Raw genomic sequence first — 19,538 nt, 5'->3', positions numbered from 1 at the left:
GCAAATGGCACTGGAGAAGAGATAAACAAGGAGTGAGTATGACACACTGAAGACAGAAAGTAACAGGTATGTGAAGAGCCCATGAGGTTGGATGTGTAAGGAGGAGAGCAAGCTTAAAGTTCTGATTCCATTCGCAAGGCTGAAGCTCCTATGGGCACTCTGCATGGCAATGAGCACATTCTGTCTCAATTCCCCCACCCACCCTTGCAGACTGGGAGGACAAAAATAAGGTCTGTCAATTCCCACACCATTCTACCTGAGCTGAATGAATATGGGAGAAGAGAAATTTGTGGCTAGACATGGTAGAAGAGGCCATCCCCATGGACACAGACTAAAGTTCAAAGTAGAAGTGTGGTACTAAAAGCAGTCAGGACAGAGATAAGAACTGAAGTCACATGGCTAACATTTAAGTAATTAATACAGAGGTAACACTGCCCCTCCCTCCCCCAGTGTGGTTACAGAGAAAAATGGAGAAAAGAATGAGAGATATATCAGATCCAAGAATCCAAGTAACATAGATAATGCTACCAAATACTTTACAGTACTTTTGTAAGGATTAAATGAGACAATATGCTTGGAACAGTGTCTGGCATTGGATAAATGGTAGCTCTTACACACTCACTTGATAATTCCTGTTACAAAGCAGAAATCTACCCAATTTACTCTGAAGCCATCCATTCCAAAAATTTGATACAACTTACTGATTTTAAAAATCACTATCATTTAGTCCAATAGAGCACAGTGCACAGTGATGCTCAAGCATTGTTACTTTCATCATTAAATACTTTTATGTGAAGCAATGCAAAACAGTGGCTCAATTTTTAAAATATGAAAACTGTCAGAGCCTTTAAAATTCTAAAGAGCCTAAAAGACTCCTGGGCAGCAGTATATTTAAATTATAGAGAAATAGATATATCGGGGGGGGGGCGGGGGGTGTTGGGTGTTATCCACAGATTGAAAAAAAGAAAAGGCAACAGACAAAAAGCTGACAAAATTGCTCTTTAATTACTTTATCTTGATTAGTGTTTGCTGAGGTAAACGACACTGACTGGGCAAAGCAGAATGCTCATATGGGATTTCTGCTTTGAAAGTCATTGGACTACGCTACTGTCAATTACAAACTACCCAGGCCAGTCTGATCTCATTTTGAGTTAGGAGAGTGATCCTGAAAATGCTTTGCTAGTATTCCTGCAAAACTTATTTTGAAAAATTATATACATCCTTATACATTCAAACTTATACAAGTCTAAATATTTTAAAAAATCATGCAATTTAGAGGGTGTCATATGTATATATATATATGATATGCTTACAACTTTTTCATCAAAACCTTGACACTAAATTTTAAGCTCCTTTAATTGATGGAAAATATCCATCATATAACTTTACTTTCAAACCTCTTAGCCCTATCAGGTTTACTTTCAATTCAAATAAACATCTTAATATTGTGCTGATTACAACTACCTCACTTCTACACTCTGAATTCTCAGAGACGTAATAGGCATCTAGGCAGGCCACAACATAGCTGTGCATTCTCCAAATGTCCAGTTCTTTGAGACCCAAGAGGTGAGGGTTTTTGTTTTTCTTAGCCTTGGGCTCATAAACCATAAAATTCAGATGGGTAAGAGGTGGATATTTGGTTTATAAAGTGGATGAAGGGCAACTGTAAAAGGAGACCTGGACTGCTGACACTTTCTAAGGCAGACCAATTTTTTTAAAAAATAAATTTATTTATTTCTGGCTGCGTGGGGTCTTCATTGCTGCGCACAGGCTTCCTCTAGTTGCGGCGAGCGGGGGCTACTCTTCGTTGCAGTGCACGGGCTTCTCATTGTGGTGGCTTCTCTTGTTGCGGAGCACAGGCTGTAGGCGCGCGGGCTTCAGTAGTTGTGGCACGCGGGTTCAGTAGTTGTGACACACGGGCTTAGTTGCTCTGCGGCATGTGGGATCTTCCCGGACCAGGGATCGAACCCGTGTTCCCTGCATTGGCAGGCGAATTCTTAACCACTGTGCCACCAGGGAAAGTCCTAAGGCAGACCAATTTTTAAGGAGTTCATATAAAGGCTATGGAAAAGGTCTGGAAATTTATTCCTTTAAAACCATCCAGGAAATTCCCTGGTGGTCCAGTGGTTAGGACTTGGTGCTTTCACTGTGGTGGCCCCTGGTTCAATCCCTGGTCGGGGAACTAAGATCCCACAAGCCATGTGGCACGGCCAGAAAAAAACAAACAAACAAAAAAAACCCAAACATCCATGCCCAAACCTTGAAGACATCATGCTAAGTAAAAATGAGCTAGCCACAACAAAACAAATATTGTATGACTGCACTTACATGAGATTCCCAGAGTAGCTAAAAAAATCACAGAGACAGAAGATAAAATGGTGGTTGCCCGGGGCTCGGGGAGGGGGGAAATGAGGGAGTTATTGGTTAATGGGTATCTTCAGTTGGAGAAGATAAAAAGTTCTGGAGATAGATGGTGGTGATGGTTGCACAACAATGTGAATGGACTTAATGCCACTGAACCGTACACTTAAAAATGGCTGAAATGGTAAATTTTATGTAACGTGTATTTTACCATACCACCACCAACAAAAAAAATACCTGGTACATGCTAAGTACCACCTGGAAAGTCTTTTATGTATCCTTGGGAATTTGCAACCTCATTTTGGATTATAGAACATATGGGATTTTTAGATAATAAAAACTGAAATCCCATTCCTAGCTCCAGAATCCTTAAATAATTCTTACCTGCTTTAATGTCACTCAAGGCAAAAAGGCCAACACGGGTATCTCCATTCACAGACCACTTCTGTGTTTCACAGTTGGGCTGGCAGCAATGATTCATGAATCGAGCATAGTTTCCTTTGGGACCAGCATCAATAATACGATCCTAGAATTCCAAGAGATGCTGTTCAGCAGACCTCTACTATTATTGATTAAAATTAGAGTGATAATAAATAAGCTGGAGTTTCTATTTGTAAAGTTTGATTCTTCCAGAGGGGTGGTCTCAGAGTGTAGTCCCTTGACCAGCACTAGTATCACCACCTCGGAATCCGTTAGAAATGCAAATTCTTGGGTTGCACTCCAGATATACTAAAGCAGAAACTCTGAGGCCCAGCAATCTGTGTTAAGCCCACTAGGTGATTATGATATATACTAAAGTTTGAGGACCACCATCCTAGAAATAGTAGCTTGTTCCATTCTCTAAATTAGGTAGTCCTAAACCCTGGCTACACATCAGAAATCACCTAATATTTTAATAATGACATCAAGACCCCATCCCGAATGAAGATCAAGAGTATCTTGAGGTGAGAATCTCACAATCCATAAAAGTACAACTCGGTAAATACAAAGTTTCACACCAAGAAAGGTCTATTATAAAAGTTAAAGGAGGGTGGGGGAGAGGAACCTAGCAGAACATAATACTCAGGTACAAAGAGGAATCTCAGTATACACAGAAACAAAACACATTAGGATGCTGGAATTAGAAATAAATCCCATAAACAACAAGGTCCAACTGTATAGCACAGGGAACTATATTCAATATCTGGTGATAAATCATAATGCAAAAGAATATGAAAAAGAATATATATGTATAACTGAATCACTTTGCTATACAGCAGAAATTAATACAACATTGTAAACGAAATATACTTCTATAAAATATTAAAAAATAAATATAAAATAAATAAATAAAACATGTTGGAAACACACACATACAAAAAAAGAAATCCCAAATATAATTCTAGACACCAGTGAAATGTAACTCATCAGAAATTCCAATAATTGGAGAGCTGACTTGGGTTTGTAAGCTGAGTTCTATAGTCAATTTATATGACCTTCTCAATGCACTAATTAAATACGAACAAATCAGTGTCTCAATCTGTAAAATAAAAAGTAAAAGAATTATTATTTTTCTGGCTTCAAGTTTTAATCTTATAGGAAAAACACTAAAAGACATAATCACTTACATTGGACACTGAAAAATAATGCTAAAAGCAGCTGTATTGCCTTTTGCCATGGATGTACAGCTAGAAATGAGCAACCTTACCTAACTCCAGGACCCTGATCAAGCAATCCCTATGAATATGGGGGAAAGACACTGTTTTGGACAGTGTATGACATGCCTATGAACACTATAGCTGGGACAACACTAATTCACAATCTTATAACAGTGGAAATAACACTTTTCATTACTTACTTTGTCTAAAGTGAGCATATAGAAATTAGTGATATCGTGTTCTTGGGCATAACGGATTCGAGCTCTGCACTCTTCTTCATCTATTAGCTCACCCACATATTCATTGACAAATTCACCCTGGAACAAGAAATAGCTCTTCACTTAAGTGACAAAAAGCATAACTGTGTTCACAGGTATACCTTATTTTAAAAAATTAATGAAAACAACAGATTCTCCAAAGCAATTCATGCACATTTAACTAGTCACTTTAACAAAGGTTTATTCAAGAAACCACATAATATAAATATGATACTTCAACTATTTGAAAATATGAACCATCTCCCCATTCCTACCACAGCCAACAGCAGAAAACTTGGGATACACCTTAAGATCAACCAAAATAAAAGTAAGTAAACTAAAGCTCCACTATAATGGTGATATGGATAGTTGATCCCTTTACCTGTCCAAGAACCTAAAAGTCAATTTCGCTAAACTATCCTCTTTTTCCTTGGAGCATGCCCTGCCTACTGCCCTTCCACCACATTTCACATCACTGTCCTCCTGACTCACTATACAATAGTCATACTGGCTTTCTCTCATGCTGTCCCCTCTACCTGAAATGCTTGAACACTCAACCAGCCTAAGCCAACAATTACTTATGTTTCAAGCCTCAATTTAAAACATTCTCAGGGGGCTTCCCTGGTGGCGCAGTGGTTGAGAGTCCACTTGCTGATGCCGGGGACACGGGTTCGTACCCCGGTCCGGGAAGATCCCACGTGCCATGGAGCGGCTGGGCCCGTGAGCCATGGCCACTGAGCCTGCGCGTCCGGAGCCTGTGCTCCACAGCGGGAGAGGCCACAATAGTGAGAGGCCCACGTACCGCTAAAAAAAAAAAAAAAAAAAAAAAACATTCTCAGGGACTTCCCTGGTGGTGCAGTGGTTAAGACTCCACACTCCCAATGCAGGGGGCCCGGGTTCGATCCCTGGTCAGGGAACTAGATCCCACATGCATGCCGCAACTAAGAGTTCACATGCCACAACTAAGAAGCCCATGTGACACAACTAAGGAGCCCTTGAGCTGCAACTAAGGAGCCTGCCTGCTGCAACTAAGCGCAACAACAACAAAAAAAAAAAAATTTAAAATTCTCAGAGACAAGCTAGTTTCAGGCCCTTTGCCACATGCCTCCAGAACCCTTTGTGTTTCCACATTGGGTGATTACTTGTTCAATGTCTCTCCGCATCTAGAATGTAAACTGTATGAAAGCATGGACCATGTCTCTCTTACTGAGCACTGCATCACACAGCAACATGCCTGACACACAGACAATATATAATGGTTACTTAGCAAATGACTAAAATAGACCACCCCATATTCACTTCCTTTCCTAGAAACAAACTTCAATAAAATTCTTCAGAAGGTATAACCAGAGTAAGGTTTATTCTATTAAAATGTCAAATATAATTTATTCTACTCAAAGACTGTACAATACCATCTATTTATTAGAAACCTGCAGGTCCTTCCAAGTTTCAAGTTGAAGATGTTACTGCATTTTCATTAGAGAAGACCTAATCCTCTTCTCCTGCATGTTCCATGAACCCAAACCTATTTTTCTCTCAGTAAAAATAGATTTTATTTTATTAGTTGGTGATTAACACCACTGTATCATGCTCTCACTATCCTAACTACAGGTTCCAGGATTTCCGCAAACGAGCAAACAAGTATCTCTATGAATTTCCCTCATTTTTATCATTCTCATGCACAGTGAACATGATCAATACTTGAACTTTAGAAATAAAGGAGACCATCTATTTTCAAGCCTCTAATTTCTGGAAGGATTGGCAAGATATAAAAATAAGGATAATCCTCACACAATATTATTTTCCTTCATGATCAATTTTCTCATATTCATCAAGAACAATTACTCATATTAAGCAACTGCAAAGAAAAAAAATCTGAAAATTAAGAATAGGTTTCTTCACCTTTTTGATATCTGTTTTTGTCCGGAGACCCCAGCCCCTCTGTAATGTGCGAAAAATTTCAACCTCTGGATACTGGCGCTTAGTAAAGCACTGGTTTTGGCAGCGCCCTCCAGCAGGACATACTGTGGGGTGACACTCATAGAGCAGCATGCGGTTGATGCACTCGGAGTCTATCCCACAGGGGTTCTCATCAGTAGCTTTACAGTTGCAACGGGGAATTTCAGACAAGTCTGCAGTGAAGATCTGTACCCTGCCAATAGGACGGTTCACCTGGAGTAGAAACACATACTATAGTATAGCAGGCAAGTCAACACAAGACAATTTAGGACCTATGAAAGGCAGATTTCTTTCCTTTAAAGTCACATGCCACATTTTACATGATTTTGAATTATCAAGATTTAGCAGAATTATTCACAATAACTTAAATGTGGCAACAACACAAGTGTCCACCGACGAATGAATAAGCAAAATGTGGTAAAAATAATATAATCTCATTCAGCCTAAAAAGGAAGGAAATTTTGACACACGATATACAACATGGATGAACCCGGAGGATATTATGTTAAATGAAATAAGCCAGTCAAAACAGACAAATACTGATTCTACTTAGATACAAAGAGACAGAAAGTAGAATAATAGTTGCCAGGGGCTGAGAGGAGGGGAAAATGGGAAGCTACTGTTTACTGGGGTATAGATTTCAGTTTTACAAAATGTAGAGTTCTAGAGATGGATGGTGGCAACGGTTGCAAAACATTACAAATGCATTTAATACCACTGAACTGTATACTTAAATATGGTTAAGATCAAAAATTTTATGTTATCTGTATTTTACCACAATTAAAAAACTGGAGGAGGGCTTCCCTGGTGGCGCAGTGGTTGAAAGTTCGCCTGCTGATGCAGGGGACACGGCTTCGTGCCCTGGTCTGGGAAGATCTCACATGCCGTGGAGCAGCTAGGCCCATGAGCCAGGGCCGCTGAGCCTGTGTGTCCGGGGCCTGTGCTCCGCAACAGGAGAGGCCACAACAGTGAGAGGCCCGCGTAGAGCAAAAAAACAAAAACCAAAAAAAAAAAAACCTGGAGGAAATAAAGATTTAGGCAATTTGACATAAAAATAAAGCCTCACTTGATACGCAAAATGTAAATACCACAAATTTAAAAAATTCATCTCTTAAAAAAAATCATAATTTCAAGGCTGGTAAGCCAAGTAAATTGTAAAATGAGTTTCTGCTATTGCCACATGGTGGCGCCACTTTAGCTGCTACATTAAAAAAAAAAAATCACCATTCTCAACTGATATTTAACATGAAAAGGTCTCTGAGCAATCAGAGTCCTGTTTGTGAAGATGTATTTTAATATTGACTATTATAACTTGAAATCTTTTTAATAGACTATAGCAATGTCACCCAGGCATTCATTTTTTAGTGGTGCTAGTACTGAAAACCACCGTGAAAATCCAGTGTGGTAAAACATAGAGACCAAACAATTTCTGTGATTCTGAAGCCATTAGAATTTTCACAAATACTAACAACAATGTGGAGAAAAAAAAAAAAGGATGTTCCACAACAGAGATGGATTTGTGCACTATAAGAATGGTCTCCCCTAATTGGGGAGGGAGGGAGAGGGGGAGAGAGAGAGGGAGAGAGGAGGGAGGGAGGGAGGGAGGGAGGGGGGGGAGGGAGAGAGAGAGAGAGAGAGGGAGGGAGGGAGGGAGGGAGGGAGGGAGGGAGGGTGTATGTGGGGGGCACTGGGGAGTGGGAGTTTGGGGTTAGCAGATGCAAACTATTATGTATAGAGCAGATAATAACAAGGTCCTACTGTATAGCACAGGGAACTGTATTCAATATCCTGAGATAAAACCATAATTAAAAAGAATATATATATATGTGTATAACTGACTCATTTTGCTGTATGGCAGAAATTAACACAACATTGTAAATCAACTATACTTCAATAAAATAAAATAAAAACGAGTCTCCCCTACTTGATATTATTTCAGTGGGAACAGTCAAACCACGAGTCTTCAAAAACCCATCCTATACATAAAATTTGACTCCTCAGGAACTGCATGATTTTGACAAGTCACTTTTACTTGCAAGACTGTTGTGGGGAATAATCTGTTTGTAGAAGTATACTGCCCTCAAACGTTCTCCAGAACAACTTAAAATGACGTAAGTCTCACTGCCAGATCTCTTCCCAGCTTCTTTAAAATACTGATAAACAGTATTAACTTGTTAATGGAGGAACACCCTCACCATATGCAACTGGAAGTCACAAACCTACTGAGTAAGGCAAATTCTAAGGCATAAACAAGGGCTGAGCTCAATCACCTGAGACTACAGGTCCTACATAAGGCATCTGAATATTCACCTCTGATTCAAGGTGAATACCTTTACCTGACTGACACACTGCCATCCAAAAAAAGTTTCATCCTACTCCTTTTCTCTCTATAAAGGTATGTTTCAATCATTCCTCCCTGACATATGATCTAACCTGTTATTAATCCCAAATAAGTTTCTTGCCTAACACAACATAAAGCAAAAACAAAACCCCACACATGGTTAAGTTAAGAACAACACAGATATGTAATTGTAGTATTTACACTTGCTCTAGATCAGGGATTGACAAACTTTTTCTGTAAAGGGCCAGACAGTAAATATTTTATCTTTTGCAAGCCATAGATCTCTGGTGCATGTTGCTCAACTCTGCCACTATAGCTCGAAAGCAACAATAGACAATATGTAAATGAATAAGCATAGCTGTGTGTCAATAAAGCTTTAATTATGGACACTAATATTTAAATTTTATAAAATCTTCATGTGTCAGGAAATAGTCTGTAAAAAACAAATTTTCCCAACCATACATAGTAGGCCAGATTTGGCCCATGGACCATAGTTTGCCAACCCCTATTCTAAATCTTTTTCCTGGAAATACGTTTTTGTTTTAAAGGTGGAGGAAAGAAGTTGGTGTCTAAATTCTGTGATTAGATCATGTATGGGACGTTAGTTGGTTTCTCAATATACAGGTTCAATACGGTTGACGGGCTACTCTGAAGGGCCTAACTTCTGCTATATGTGACATCTACGACTGTGGAAACAAATTACTTTCCCTTTTTCTGAGGATGAACTACACCTCAGTGTTATGTCTCCATGCACAGTAACTCCACTTAACTCTCAGTTTTACCATCAGGGTCCATTTAGACCCAATTTTAGGTTTTGTTTTGTTTTGTTTTTTTCCCAACAGTTTTAACTATTCGTAAGGATTGATATTTTATATTTTATGACACTTTCTCAGAGGTCTTTCAAAAAATCAAGAAGAAACTTTACTTATTAAAAAAACTCATTCTATATTGCAACTACTAGGCAGGTCCATTAGACTTTTATAAATCTAATCTTTATTATGGAGTTTTAGTGTTCTTACTTTTCCTATATCTCATAATTCTTTACTAATTCATCATCACTCTTTGTTACTCATCAATGATTGCCAACTATGCTAAAAAAGACAAAAATAATAAGTGGAATGACAGAATCATAAAAACATGATGCAACAGTGAAACAGTCACAGTTTAGTTTCTGCACTGCATTACCCAAAGTACTACATCTTCTCTCCAGAAAGTATAAAAGACTGGAGATAACATCTTTCAGTCTACTTTTAGTAGGGTTGCTAGATTTAGCAAGTAAAAATCCAGGATACCCAACTGAATTTGAATTTCAGATAAAAAACAAATTGATTTTTAGTTTAAGTACGTCCCATGGAATACTTGGGACATACTTAACACACTAGACTCTAAAAATTGATCTCTAAGTGAAAATCTCAGACTTCAGAAACTCGAAAAAAAAAATCAATGAGTACACAAATAATGCTTCTCTAATGACAAAAAATATATATATATATGGTCTTCCCATCCAGGAATGACATCATCACAAATATCTTGCAACAAGAACTTGGGCAATCTCATTTTGTTAATAGAGCTTATAGTATTCTTTCATGTGGTCTGATATTTGAGCACCAAAACTAACTTGATTAAAAGGTTTTTAAAAACGAGGTTTCAGTAAATACTTACTAAAATTCCTAATAAGTTTTTTCCTCACTATTCCTTTATTTTTACTTCTGTAAAGTATTTATAAAAATGACTTAACAATATAAAGGGTCTACTGGACCCAGATGAGAAATGATGATGACTGTTTTACCAGGTACACTAGCATCAGGTACACTTAACATGTATTCTTGTGACCTTGGGAATCCTAGTCACACTGGCCACCTAAAATATCTTTACTATTAGCCATTACGAGAAGACTTACCATGTGTATTATTCACACTATCTCAGGGCCATTTATCATTTTTTATCAAGGCTCTTTTTTCCCTTTCAAACCACAAGGTTCGTTGACTGTGAACAGAATCTATTCCAATCCACTTTATGAAAAGACTTTCGAAAGCAACAGGAACAACACTGTATCAACACACAACTAATTTTATAAAGTGCACACAATGTGCTAGAAATGGTGCTCTGGCACTTTTTTCTTATCTTCTTTCAAGCTCATACCTCTACCTAAAAGCAACTGTGCTTGCGCTTCCAGTTCTCCTCATGAACAGAGCGGGAAGCAGGCAAGCTATTACAGGGTCTCTCCTGAGGTCTCTTCTCACCTTTATATGTTTATAAGGCGGTGGCTTCTTGTCATTCTTTCGATCTTCCTGCAGCTGTCTTAGCTCTTTTTGGGCCTTTAACTCCTCAAACCTTGCTGCAGCTTCCTGAAGAGCTAAGAAAACATATAGCACAGTCACTTAATCTCTGGGTAGTGTTACTTATTTCGCTTTTTCCCCCTTTTAAATTGGAGAAAATTCACGTTTTAGACAAAAATCTAAGACATATATATGATTTCTATTTTCTAGTAAGTTACAGTCCCCAGAGTGTTCATATATGGCATTAAAATAAAACATAATCCATCATTAAATGGCACTATACAGACTACCAGTGTCAGAGGAAAACTTAAAACAAAAAACAAAGCTAAATAATTTGAAAAAGCCCACATATAACATCTCCTAACAACAACTAGACTGAATCTGCTCAGCAAAGTCACTGCCTTTAAGCCTTTTTCCTCAGTTTTGAGTTTTCTGCTTCCACAAATAATGTGCCTCCTAGGTGTCCAGGTAACATGCTGTGTTCCTTTGGAAGAAATTAAAATTAGAAGTTTTCCTTTCCTTCTTCCCTATTGTCTGGAGCACCTATCCTACTCTTCTCCTAAAGCTCATTCTGTAAATATCAGTTATTAGCCTAATACAAAGATAGATCTTTGCAGCTAATCTGCATACAAGTCCTGAACTTTCATATGTTTAAAAGATTGTAGTGTCTGAAAAGTCTGAAAAAAATCTTAATCTCATTCTTCTCCGCTTAAAACAAAATTTTAATTCATTATTCTTGACTCAGGTTAAAAACTCTTTAAAGAATTCCAAATTTTCCCACTTTCCTCTCTGTAGTTTTCCCCAAGCTCTGCCAGTTCTTTAAAGAAAATCTCCCCTCTAATCCACACCCCTTTCTCCATTTCCTTGTCACCATCTAGCAGACTTGATGTTGCCTGGAGTTGTTCCCTCCTTCATTCATCCTATTATTCAGCACGTCCTACCTAGTTTATCTACTTAATGTCTATCTAGTACCCATCATCCTCTCGACTCCATGCGCTATTCTCTGTGACAGTCTCATTATCTCTGCCTGAAATTACTAAAAACAGCCATCTCGCTGACATTCCTGGCTACAACCTCTCACTTTCTACGGTCCTGACATTCTAGTCAGACTGAGATTTCTAAAATCTGCTCTGACCATGTAACTTAGCCACCTTTTCAGTAAAGCAGTCCAGTGTTCCCCCAACCCCGTGCTTAAACCACAGCAAATACTTGGAGGTCACTAACTCATCACGTTCGACTCAGTGTGTGCTTTCACATAGGCTGTCTTTTTGTTACAACATTTAAGTTGTTAACTTCCTCACAGTCAGTGTAGGGGTTAAGAGTTTGGATTCTGGAGCCCAACTATACTAGAGTTTGAAACCTTTCTCTATGACTTACTGGCACTGGAACCTTGTGCAACAAATTTAACCTTTTTTTTTTTTTGGCCACGCCACGCAGCTTTCGGGATCTTAGTTTCCTGACTAGGGACTGAACCCGGGTCCTGGCAGTGAAAGCACGGAGTCCTAACCACTGGACCACCAGGGAATTCCCCAAATTTAATTTTTATGTGCCTCAATTTCCTCACCTATGAGATAAAGATAATGGCATCTAACTTATAGGGTTGCTGCAAAGACTTAAAGCAGAAAACACACTTTGAACGGGGCCTGGCAATCAACAACTGGTAACCGTTATTATAGTTCTTCTTCAAAGTATCACTTAAGAAAGAAGCCATCCATGACTTCCAAACCTTGATCCCCAGCACTGTTTTGCTTCCTCTTGGTCTGCTCCCACAGCATACCATGCACACTTCTGCCACAGCACTCTCGAAGAATGGCATTTTGACTACCTGTATCTGTGTCCAATTCCCCCACAAAACTGTGTGTTCCTTGAAGGCAGAGGCCAGCCTAAGGTCAAGGTACAGAAAGAGCAGAATTGCAGAGCTTCAGCAGGCTCAGACTTGCGATATTGCCTACACTCCACTTTCGTCCCCAGCCTTGACGGTGGCCAGCTCTGTGCAAAGATGTTGGTCATTTGGTCCCTGACCATCTGAGACTATAAGACTCAAGACCCAAACTCCTGTAGTATTAGTACTGATAGTGCCTATCTGCACAGAAAGCACACTGTCAACAGGTAAGTGAGGACCCCTGAAATAACATGAGGGCAACAAAACCTCTGTTGAACTTTTTCCTTATGGACATCATTCTCATTCCCCATCCAGGAAGTTTCACCTGCTTAGAATTTTATGGCACCTCACCAGGAAGTTTCACTTGCTTAAAATCCCCTCTTCACCTCACCATGCAAACAAAATCTTATACTTCAATGTCCAAATATATTCAAATAACAAGAGATACCTGTATTGCCTTTCAAAGAACAGCTAAAGGAAGAAGCTAATTATCATTGATGGGATACCAACTATATGCCCTTCAGGATGATTTTTGTATTATCTCATTGAATTCTCAAAGCAACCCTTACTCGTTATATTGGCAGAGAGAATGCTGTCAACCCCTCCTGGCCTCAAATACCCCCTCTCTCCTTCACTGTTAGGCCAGCTTACAAAAACCTCTTTGATTAGAACATTTATGCGCCCTTACCATCTTACGTTGCTCTATAATTTTGGGTGAATTTTATTTCTTCTCAACAAACTAAACAAACAAACAAACACCTCCTTGGAACAAATGTGGCTCTGCTAGATATTCTTGCCCTTGCCTTGCAAACTGTAGTGTTTATTCTACAAAACAGTTTCAAAGTTCTGGTACCTACCTGATGAGACACTGACAAAACAGAATTGGTAAGATAAGGAACTTCCCTTAAGGAAATTCTAGTTAAGTAAAGGTTAGGTTCAAAACTAATGAACTACATGGGTCAACTTCTCTGTAAAATCCTGTAGCCACAGCCACATACTGCCCCGGAAGGCAGAACATAGCTGCTAACAGAGCATATATGAATTCTAAAACATACAATTCTAACAGAGAGCAGATACGTGGGCAACAGAGGTCTGTGTTGGCCTGAGAAACAAAAAGGATAGATAAAGTTACCTTTTTTATATGTACCGTCCACTCCTTTGCCCATCTTATCCTTGCTGCTCACATCCCCCTCCATGTAGGGAAAGACTCGGGCCTGGTGAGTCCACAGATAGTCATTAGACCCAAAGAAGAGCACAGGGAACTCGCCCACATCATGTCTCATCTTGTCAATATTGGAAGGTACAGCTCGAGGATGGCAGATCTCAGCTGGCCACCACCTGGGAAAGGTGAAAAGAAGGAAGGAAACCTCTAGAAGGCTGCAAGGAATGAAAAAGAATCCTACTTTTGGGACAGGAATAAGGAAAAGCAATGTCTCTCTAACCCACATTAATGTCCGACCCAGAGCATTCTTACAATCTAACTAGAGAAGAAACAAGCAGTATGTGCCAAAAGGCTGAAGATGCCCACCCTCACGCACATGCTCAAATATACACACACACACCCCCTTAGACCGTTGTTCTACTTCAAGGAATCTATAAAAGGAAATAATTAGAGATATGAACAAAACTTTATGACTATAATGTCCATTGAAGTATTATCTGTAAGAATGAAAACCTGGAAAAATTTTAAATGTTCAACAGTTAAGGGAACGATAGATGCTATACAATGAGATACAAATTGGCCTTTGAGAAGGAAACTACTACACCGACTTTTAGGAAGACAATTTGGCATTAGCTATTAAACCTGGAAACCCTGACCCTGCTATTCTATCCTGAGAATGGCCTAGAGAAGCTCCCATGCATGTACACAATGAAACATTGATAAAATATTGATAGTCCAAACGTGAATGTGAGAATGGATAAATAACTACACCACACTGTATGACTATATAAAGGAACACTGTAGAACAGTGAAGTACGAATGAGCTAGAGCACTGCACTAACCATAATATATCTCAGGAGTGTAACAGTGAATGAAAAAAGCAAGCTGCAGGAAAATACAGCAACAATTCCTTTATATAAAGATCTAAAACATACAGAACAAAACACACATGTGGTAAACCTATATAACCAGGCAAAGAAATAAAAAACATAAAATGCAGTACAAGGTGCCAGTAAAGTACTATTTTTTTTAACTGGGAGGTACATACACAAGTGTTTCTTTAAAATCAAGCACGTTATAATATTTTTTGTACATTCCATATCCAATAAAAATAATTTTAAAAAGAAAAAGCAAGAAACAAAACTGGGTACAAAGAACGATAAGGCTAATTAATTATGTTGAAGGTGCATGTATTGGTGTGTCTGCAAGTAAATATGCCAAAATGTTAGCGATGTCTCTTCCTTGTTTGTGAGATTATGGGTTTGTTTTAATTTATAAAGTTCCTACAGAGGATATATATTATTCCTATAATTGCAAAGCATAAAACAAAGTCTTTTTCTTCTATAATGGATATTCCTATAATTGTAAAACATAAAGCAAAGTTTTTTTCTTCTATAATGGAAAATTAATGGGGGAAGGGGTGAACCTTGTTTAATCAGACCATTTTTTAAAAAAAGTTAAGCACAAGAAACAGAGGCTGGTAAAAGAACTAAGTGCCAGTCTCCTTCATGCTTACTTACCTGTATCGTCCAACTTTTACCCAGACAATTTCCCTGTAATGTGGCTTTTTGCCTGCCTTACAGTCATTGCAATACCAGTTTCCTTCAGGGATATCAATGTTCAGGCATTCACGATGAAAAGCAGCAGGGCAAGAATCACAGCACAGAAGGCTGCCTCCTGTGGGAATCAAAAAATCTGGCACTAGCATCACAAGGCTGCATATAACGACCCAGCTGAAACAGCTCTTGCTCAGCTCCTAACCAATTATTTATCTCCCAGCCAAGGACTTAGTAATTTAATTATTCAGAAAGACTTTTCTGCAAGAGTATTCCTTCTCCAATGTACTTGAACCACACCCCTGGGGGTCTGTCAGATTTTACCCTTATTGGCAAAATTAGGTTAGGGCAATGAGGGCAGAAGTAAACCTCTAAAAGTCATATATGTACACACACACACACCCCACACACACTTCTTCCTCTTCATTAAGAGACAACACACTATAAAGAGAATATCAATGATACACAATGCCAGAGTATAAAGAGCACAAGCTTTAACTGATGTCAGACTGGAGCTCTAAGATCATATGACTTTGGGGAATTCTCTTTCTTTGCTGAGTTTTAATTTCTTCAGTGGTAAGGTATTTTCTACAATGAACAATAAATAATCACACCTGTTTGAGAACTAAATAAGTTAAATAAATTGCCTAGTAGTGTCTGACACGTAAGTAGTCTCCACAAGGCCAGTTTCTTCCCTCTTTTTAAATTACATTTTAATCTTTTTTGTTTGGCACTCTCACAACACCTAAAGGCCCTCTGCAGAATAACATTTATAAATGCATAAACATAATACACAAAAGAACATAGATTATATTAAAATGATCAGAATGTTAGAACGAGAGATTAGAGTTATATATGTTTCCTTGTAATGCACAAATAAGAAGACGTAGCAGTAGTAATGACTGGAAACAAGACTTCAAGATATGTACAACAAAATTCACTGGTGACAAAAATCACAGGTACTAATGTTCTTTGTAGCCTAAACTTCAGTTAGGTATAAGATCTACCCTCTCCATCCAAGTTTTCGGATACCAGATTAATTACATATATTGCAGTGATGATGAATTTCCACTTCTTAAAAGATTTTTACCCAAAGTGCCTCACTTTACATATCTGAATCTGAAATCCTCATGGTTGCAGATAATAAAGAATTTCAGGTAAAGAGGTTTCACATTTAAGGAATACAATAAATGCCTTATTTATCTTATGCCAGAAATGAGCATGCTTCAAACATGCTAGACTCAAGCACGTAATTCCAAGTTTCATCCTGAAGAGACAGTGAGGGATAAAGTCATAAGCAAGGTATATACTCATGTCTATCTTCTTGGTTTCACTGTGCTTCTCTTTCCTCATAAAAACCTATGAAAAACTTAATTTTCTGACACCCCATCCTTAAACGATTTCTACCGTGCCTTTTCTTTTTCTCAATAATCGAGAGCAGGCTCTTAAAACAAGCTTTGCGGTGTTTGTTTTGTTGGGGACAGGGATGTGCTTTTGAGACCCAACTCCTGCTTCAACTAGAGAAGCTCTCCTTTTACCTGTGTTGTACGCTGGAGATTGTACACCTCAGATTCAGAGTGAGGTTTCATTTGGGAAGAAGGTCTGTTGCTACAAGTTCCAAGAACTTGTTTACTCAACACATACAGCCTGTACTCTATGCTTTCAAAGTCATATTTTGCTATTCTTGTGCATTTTGTGGATGAGGTAAACAATCTTTGCATGGGACACAGAGTGACACACAGTCACATAAGTGACTGCCCCAGTAATGGGATACCTTCTACAACATTCCTCTCTATGCTTAGTTATCTGCTGAGTTCAAAATTTGATTAATAACAATTTGCCAACTACATGGCCTTGGTAGAAAAATCTTCCTTTTACTAAGCTGACATTCATGACAACTAGAAATATGTCATGTACAATAAGGCATTTGAATTAGGCCTTCAAAGAAGGCATGAAAAGAAATCTGGACAGAAGAATAACCAGTGAAGAACAGTCAATGGTGGCAAGCACAACAATTTTGCAGGGAAGGACATAATGGGATGAGCTAAGGGAGAATATGAAGAAAGAAATTGACAGGATTAGTCTGGGTGATGAGTGGGAGGCAGGCAGGAGGGTCTGTCTGGTAGGAGTAAAGGAAACATATAGGAGAAAGACAGGAAGACGAAAAGAGGGAAAACCACATGAACCATCATAAGAAACCAAAAGATGAAAAGGTGATATTTGGTAGAAGACAGTAAGAGAAAATAGAGTTTAAACATATTGTTGAATTCTAGGAAATGATTATTTCCAATTTAGCGATTTACCATACTATTACCATAACACTCTGATAACCACCTTCGGTTTTCTCCTATACATGAACAAACAAAATGTCCCAAGACTCTACTCTTTCCTTGTCTTCTAACAGCAAGATAATCCTAGATAGTGGGATCAACAGTTCTTAGGCTTTTTGGCCTCACGAACACTTTATAGTTTTGAAAAATAAGGAGATTCCCAGAGAGCTTTTGGTTTTTTTTGTTTTGTTTTGCGGTACGCGGGCCTCTCACTGCCGTGGCCTCTCCCGCTGCAGAGCACAGGCTCCGGACGCACAGGCTCAGCGGCCACGGCTCACGGGCCCAGCCGCTCCGCGGCACGTGGGATCCTCCCGGACCGGGGCACGAACCCTTGTCCCCTGCATCGGCAGGCGGACTCTCAATCACTGTGCCACCAGGTAAGCCCCGAGCTTTTGTGTTTATGGGCTAAAAATATTGATTAATTCATTTAAAAGTAACAATAAATCTATTATGTTAACATAAATCACATTTTTATGAATAACTATATTTTCCAAAATGAACATTTTTAATAAGCTCAGTGTTCTACATTTTATTTTATTTTTGTTCTTCTTTTAAATTGAAGTGTAGTTGATTTAGAGTATTTCAGGTATACAGCAAAGTGATTCACTTATACATACACACACACACACACACACACACATGTATTCTTTTTCAGATTCTTTTCCATTACAGGTTATTACAAAATACTGAATATAGTTCCCTGTGATATACAGTAGGAGCCTGTTGTTTATCTATTTCATATATGTGTACGTGTTAATCCAAAATTCCCAATTTATCCCTTCCCTCCCTTTTCCCTTTGGTAACCATAAGATTGTTTTCTATGTCTGTGAGTCTATTTCTGTTTTGTAAATAGGCTCATTTGTATCATTTTTTTAGACTCTCCATATTAGTGATATCATATGATATTTGTCTTTCTCTGACTGACTTCACTTAGTATGATAATCTATCTCTAGGTCTATCCATGTTGCTGCAAATGACATTATTCATTCTTTTTTATGGCTGAGTAATATTCCACTGTGTGTGTGCGTGCGCATGTGTGTGTGTGTGTGTGTGTGTATATATATACACACACACCACATCTTCCTTCTCCATTCATCTGTCGATGGACACTTAAGTTGCTCCCATATCTTGGCTATTGTAAATGGTGCTATGAACACTGGGGTGCATGTATCTTTTTGAATTAGAATTTTCATCTTTTTTAGACATGTGCCCAAGAGTGGGATTGCTGGATCATATGGTAACTTTATTTTTAGTTTTTTTTTTTTTTGCGGTACACAGGCCTCTCACTGCTGTGGCCTCTGCCGTTGTGGAGCACAGGCCCTGGATGCACAGGCTCGGCGGCCATGGCTCACGGGCCCAGCCGCTCCACGGCATGTGGGATCCTCCCGGACCGGGGCACGAACCCACTTCCCCAGCATCGGCAGGCAGACTCTCAACCACTCTGCCACCAGGGAAGCCCTATTTTTAGTTTTTTTAAGGAACCTCCATACTGTTCTCCATAGTGGCTGCACCAATTTACATTCTACCAACAGTGTAGGAGGGTTCCCTTTTCTCCACACCCTCTCTTCAGCACTTGTTATTTGCAGACTTTTTGATGATGGCCATTCTGACCAGTGTCAGTGACGATCATATTTTTTTGCAGATATTTTTACTTAAATCTGTTGTAAAATGTTGTCTGGTTGATGTATATGAAGAAAATCTGGTCTCTCACAGATAAACAGGTGGAAAATGGCGTATTTTAATAACCTGTTCAATAACTACATATTCTTTGATA

The 19,538-nt window shown here is 38.8% G+C and overlaps 1 protein-coding gene across 7 annotated transcripts in view; it reads right to left on the bottom strand.

The window, feature by feature from the left end:
• Nucleotides 1-19,538, bottom strand: part of NSD1 (nuclear receptor binding SET domain protein 1) — a gene marked incomplete at its 3' end in the record, with an annotated part of 136,853 nt that overhangs the window by 10,994 nt on the left and 106,321 nt on the right. For 6 of the 7 annotated variants that reach the window (XM_082650799.1, XM_082650800.1, XM_082650803.1 and 3 more), the window contains 6 exons: nt 15,399-15,555; nt 13,849-14,054; nt 10,799-10,911; nt 6,158-6,427; nt 4,199-4,315; nt 2,746-2,887 (listed from right to left, as the gene is read on the bottom strand). In XM_082650799.1, the coding sequence (XP_082506925.1) occupies nt 2,746-2,887; nt 4,199-4,315; nt 6,158-6,427; nt 10,799-10,911; nt 13,849-14,054; nt 15,399-15,555 (1,005 nt within the window). Of the gene's footprint in view, nt 1-2,745; nt 2,888-4,198; nt 4,316-6,157; nt 6,428-10,798; nt 10,912-13,848; nt 14,055-15,394; nt 15,556-19,538 lie in introns of those variants that run through there. The other variant, XM_082650804.1, reaches the window with a different exon arrangement.

This window comes from Grampus griseus (genome assembly GCF_964374135.1).
Source record: "Grampus griseus genome assembly, chromosome: 3".
In the NCBI taxonomy this organism is placed as follows: domain Eukaryota; kingdom Metazoa; phylum Chordata; class Mammalia; order Artiodactyla; family Delphinidae; genus Grampus; species Grampus griseus.
The sequence above is the reverse complement of the archived record's forward strand: the minus strand, read 5'-3'. Positions and strand labels throughout refer to the sequence as shown.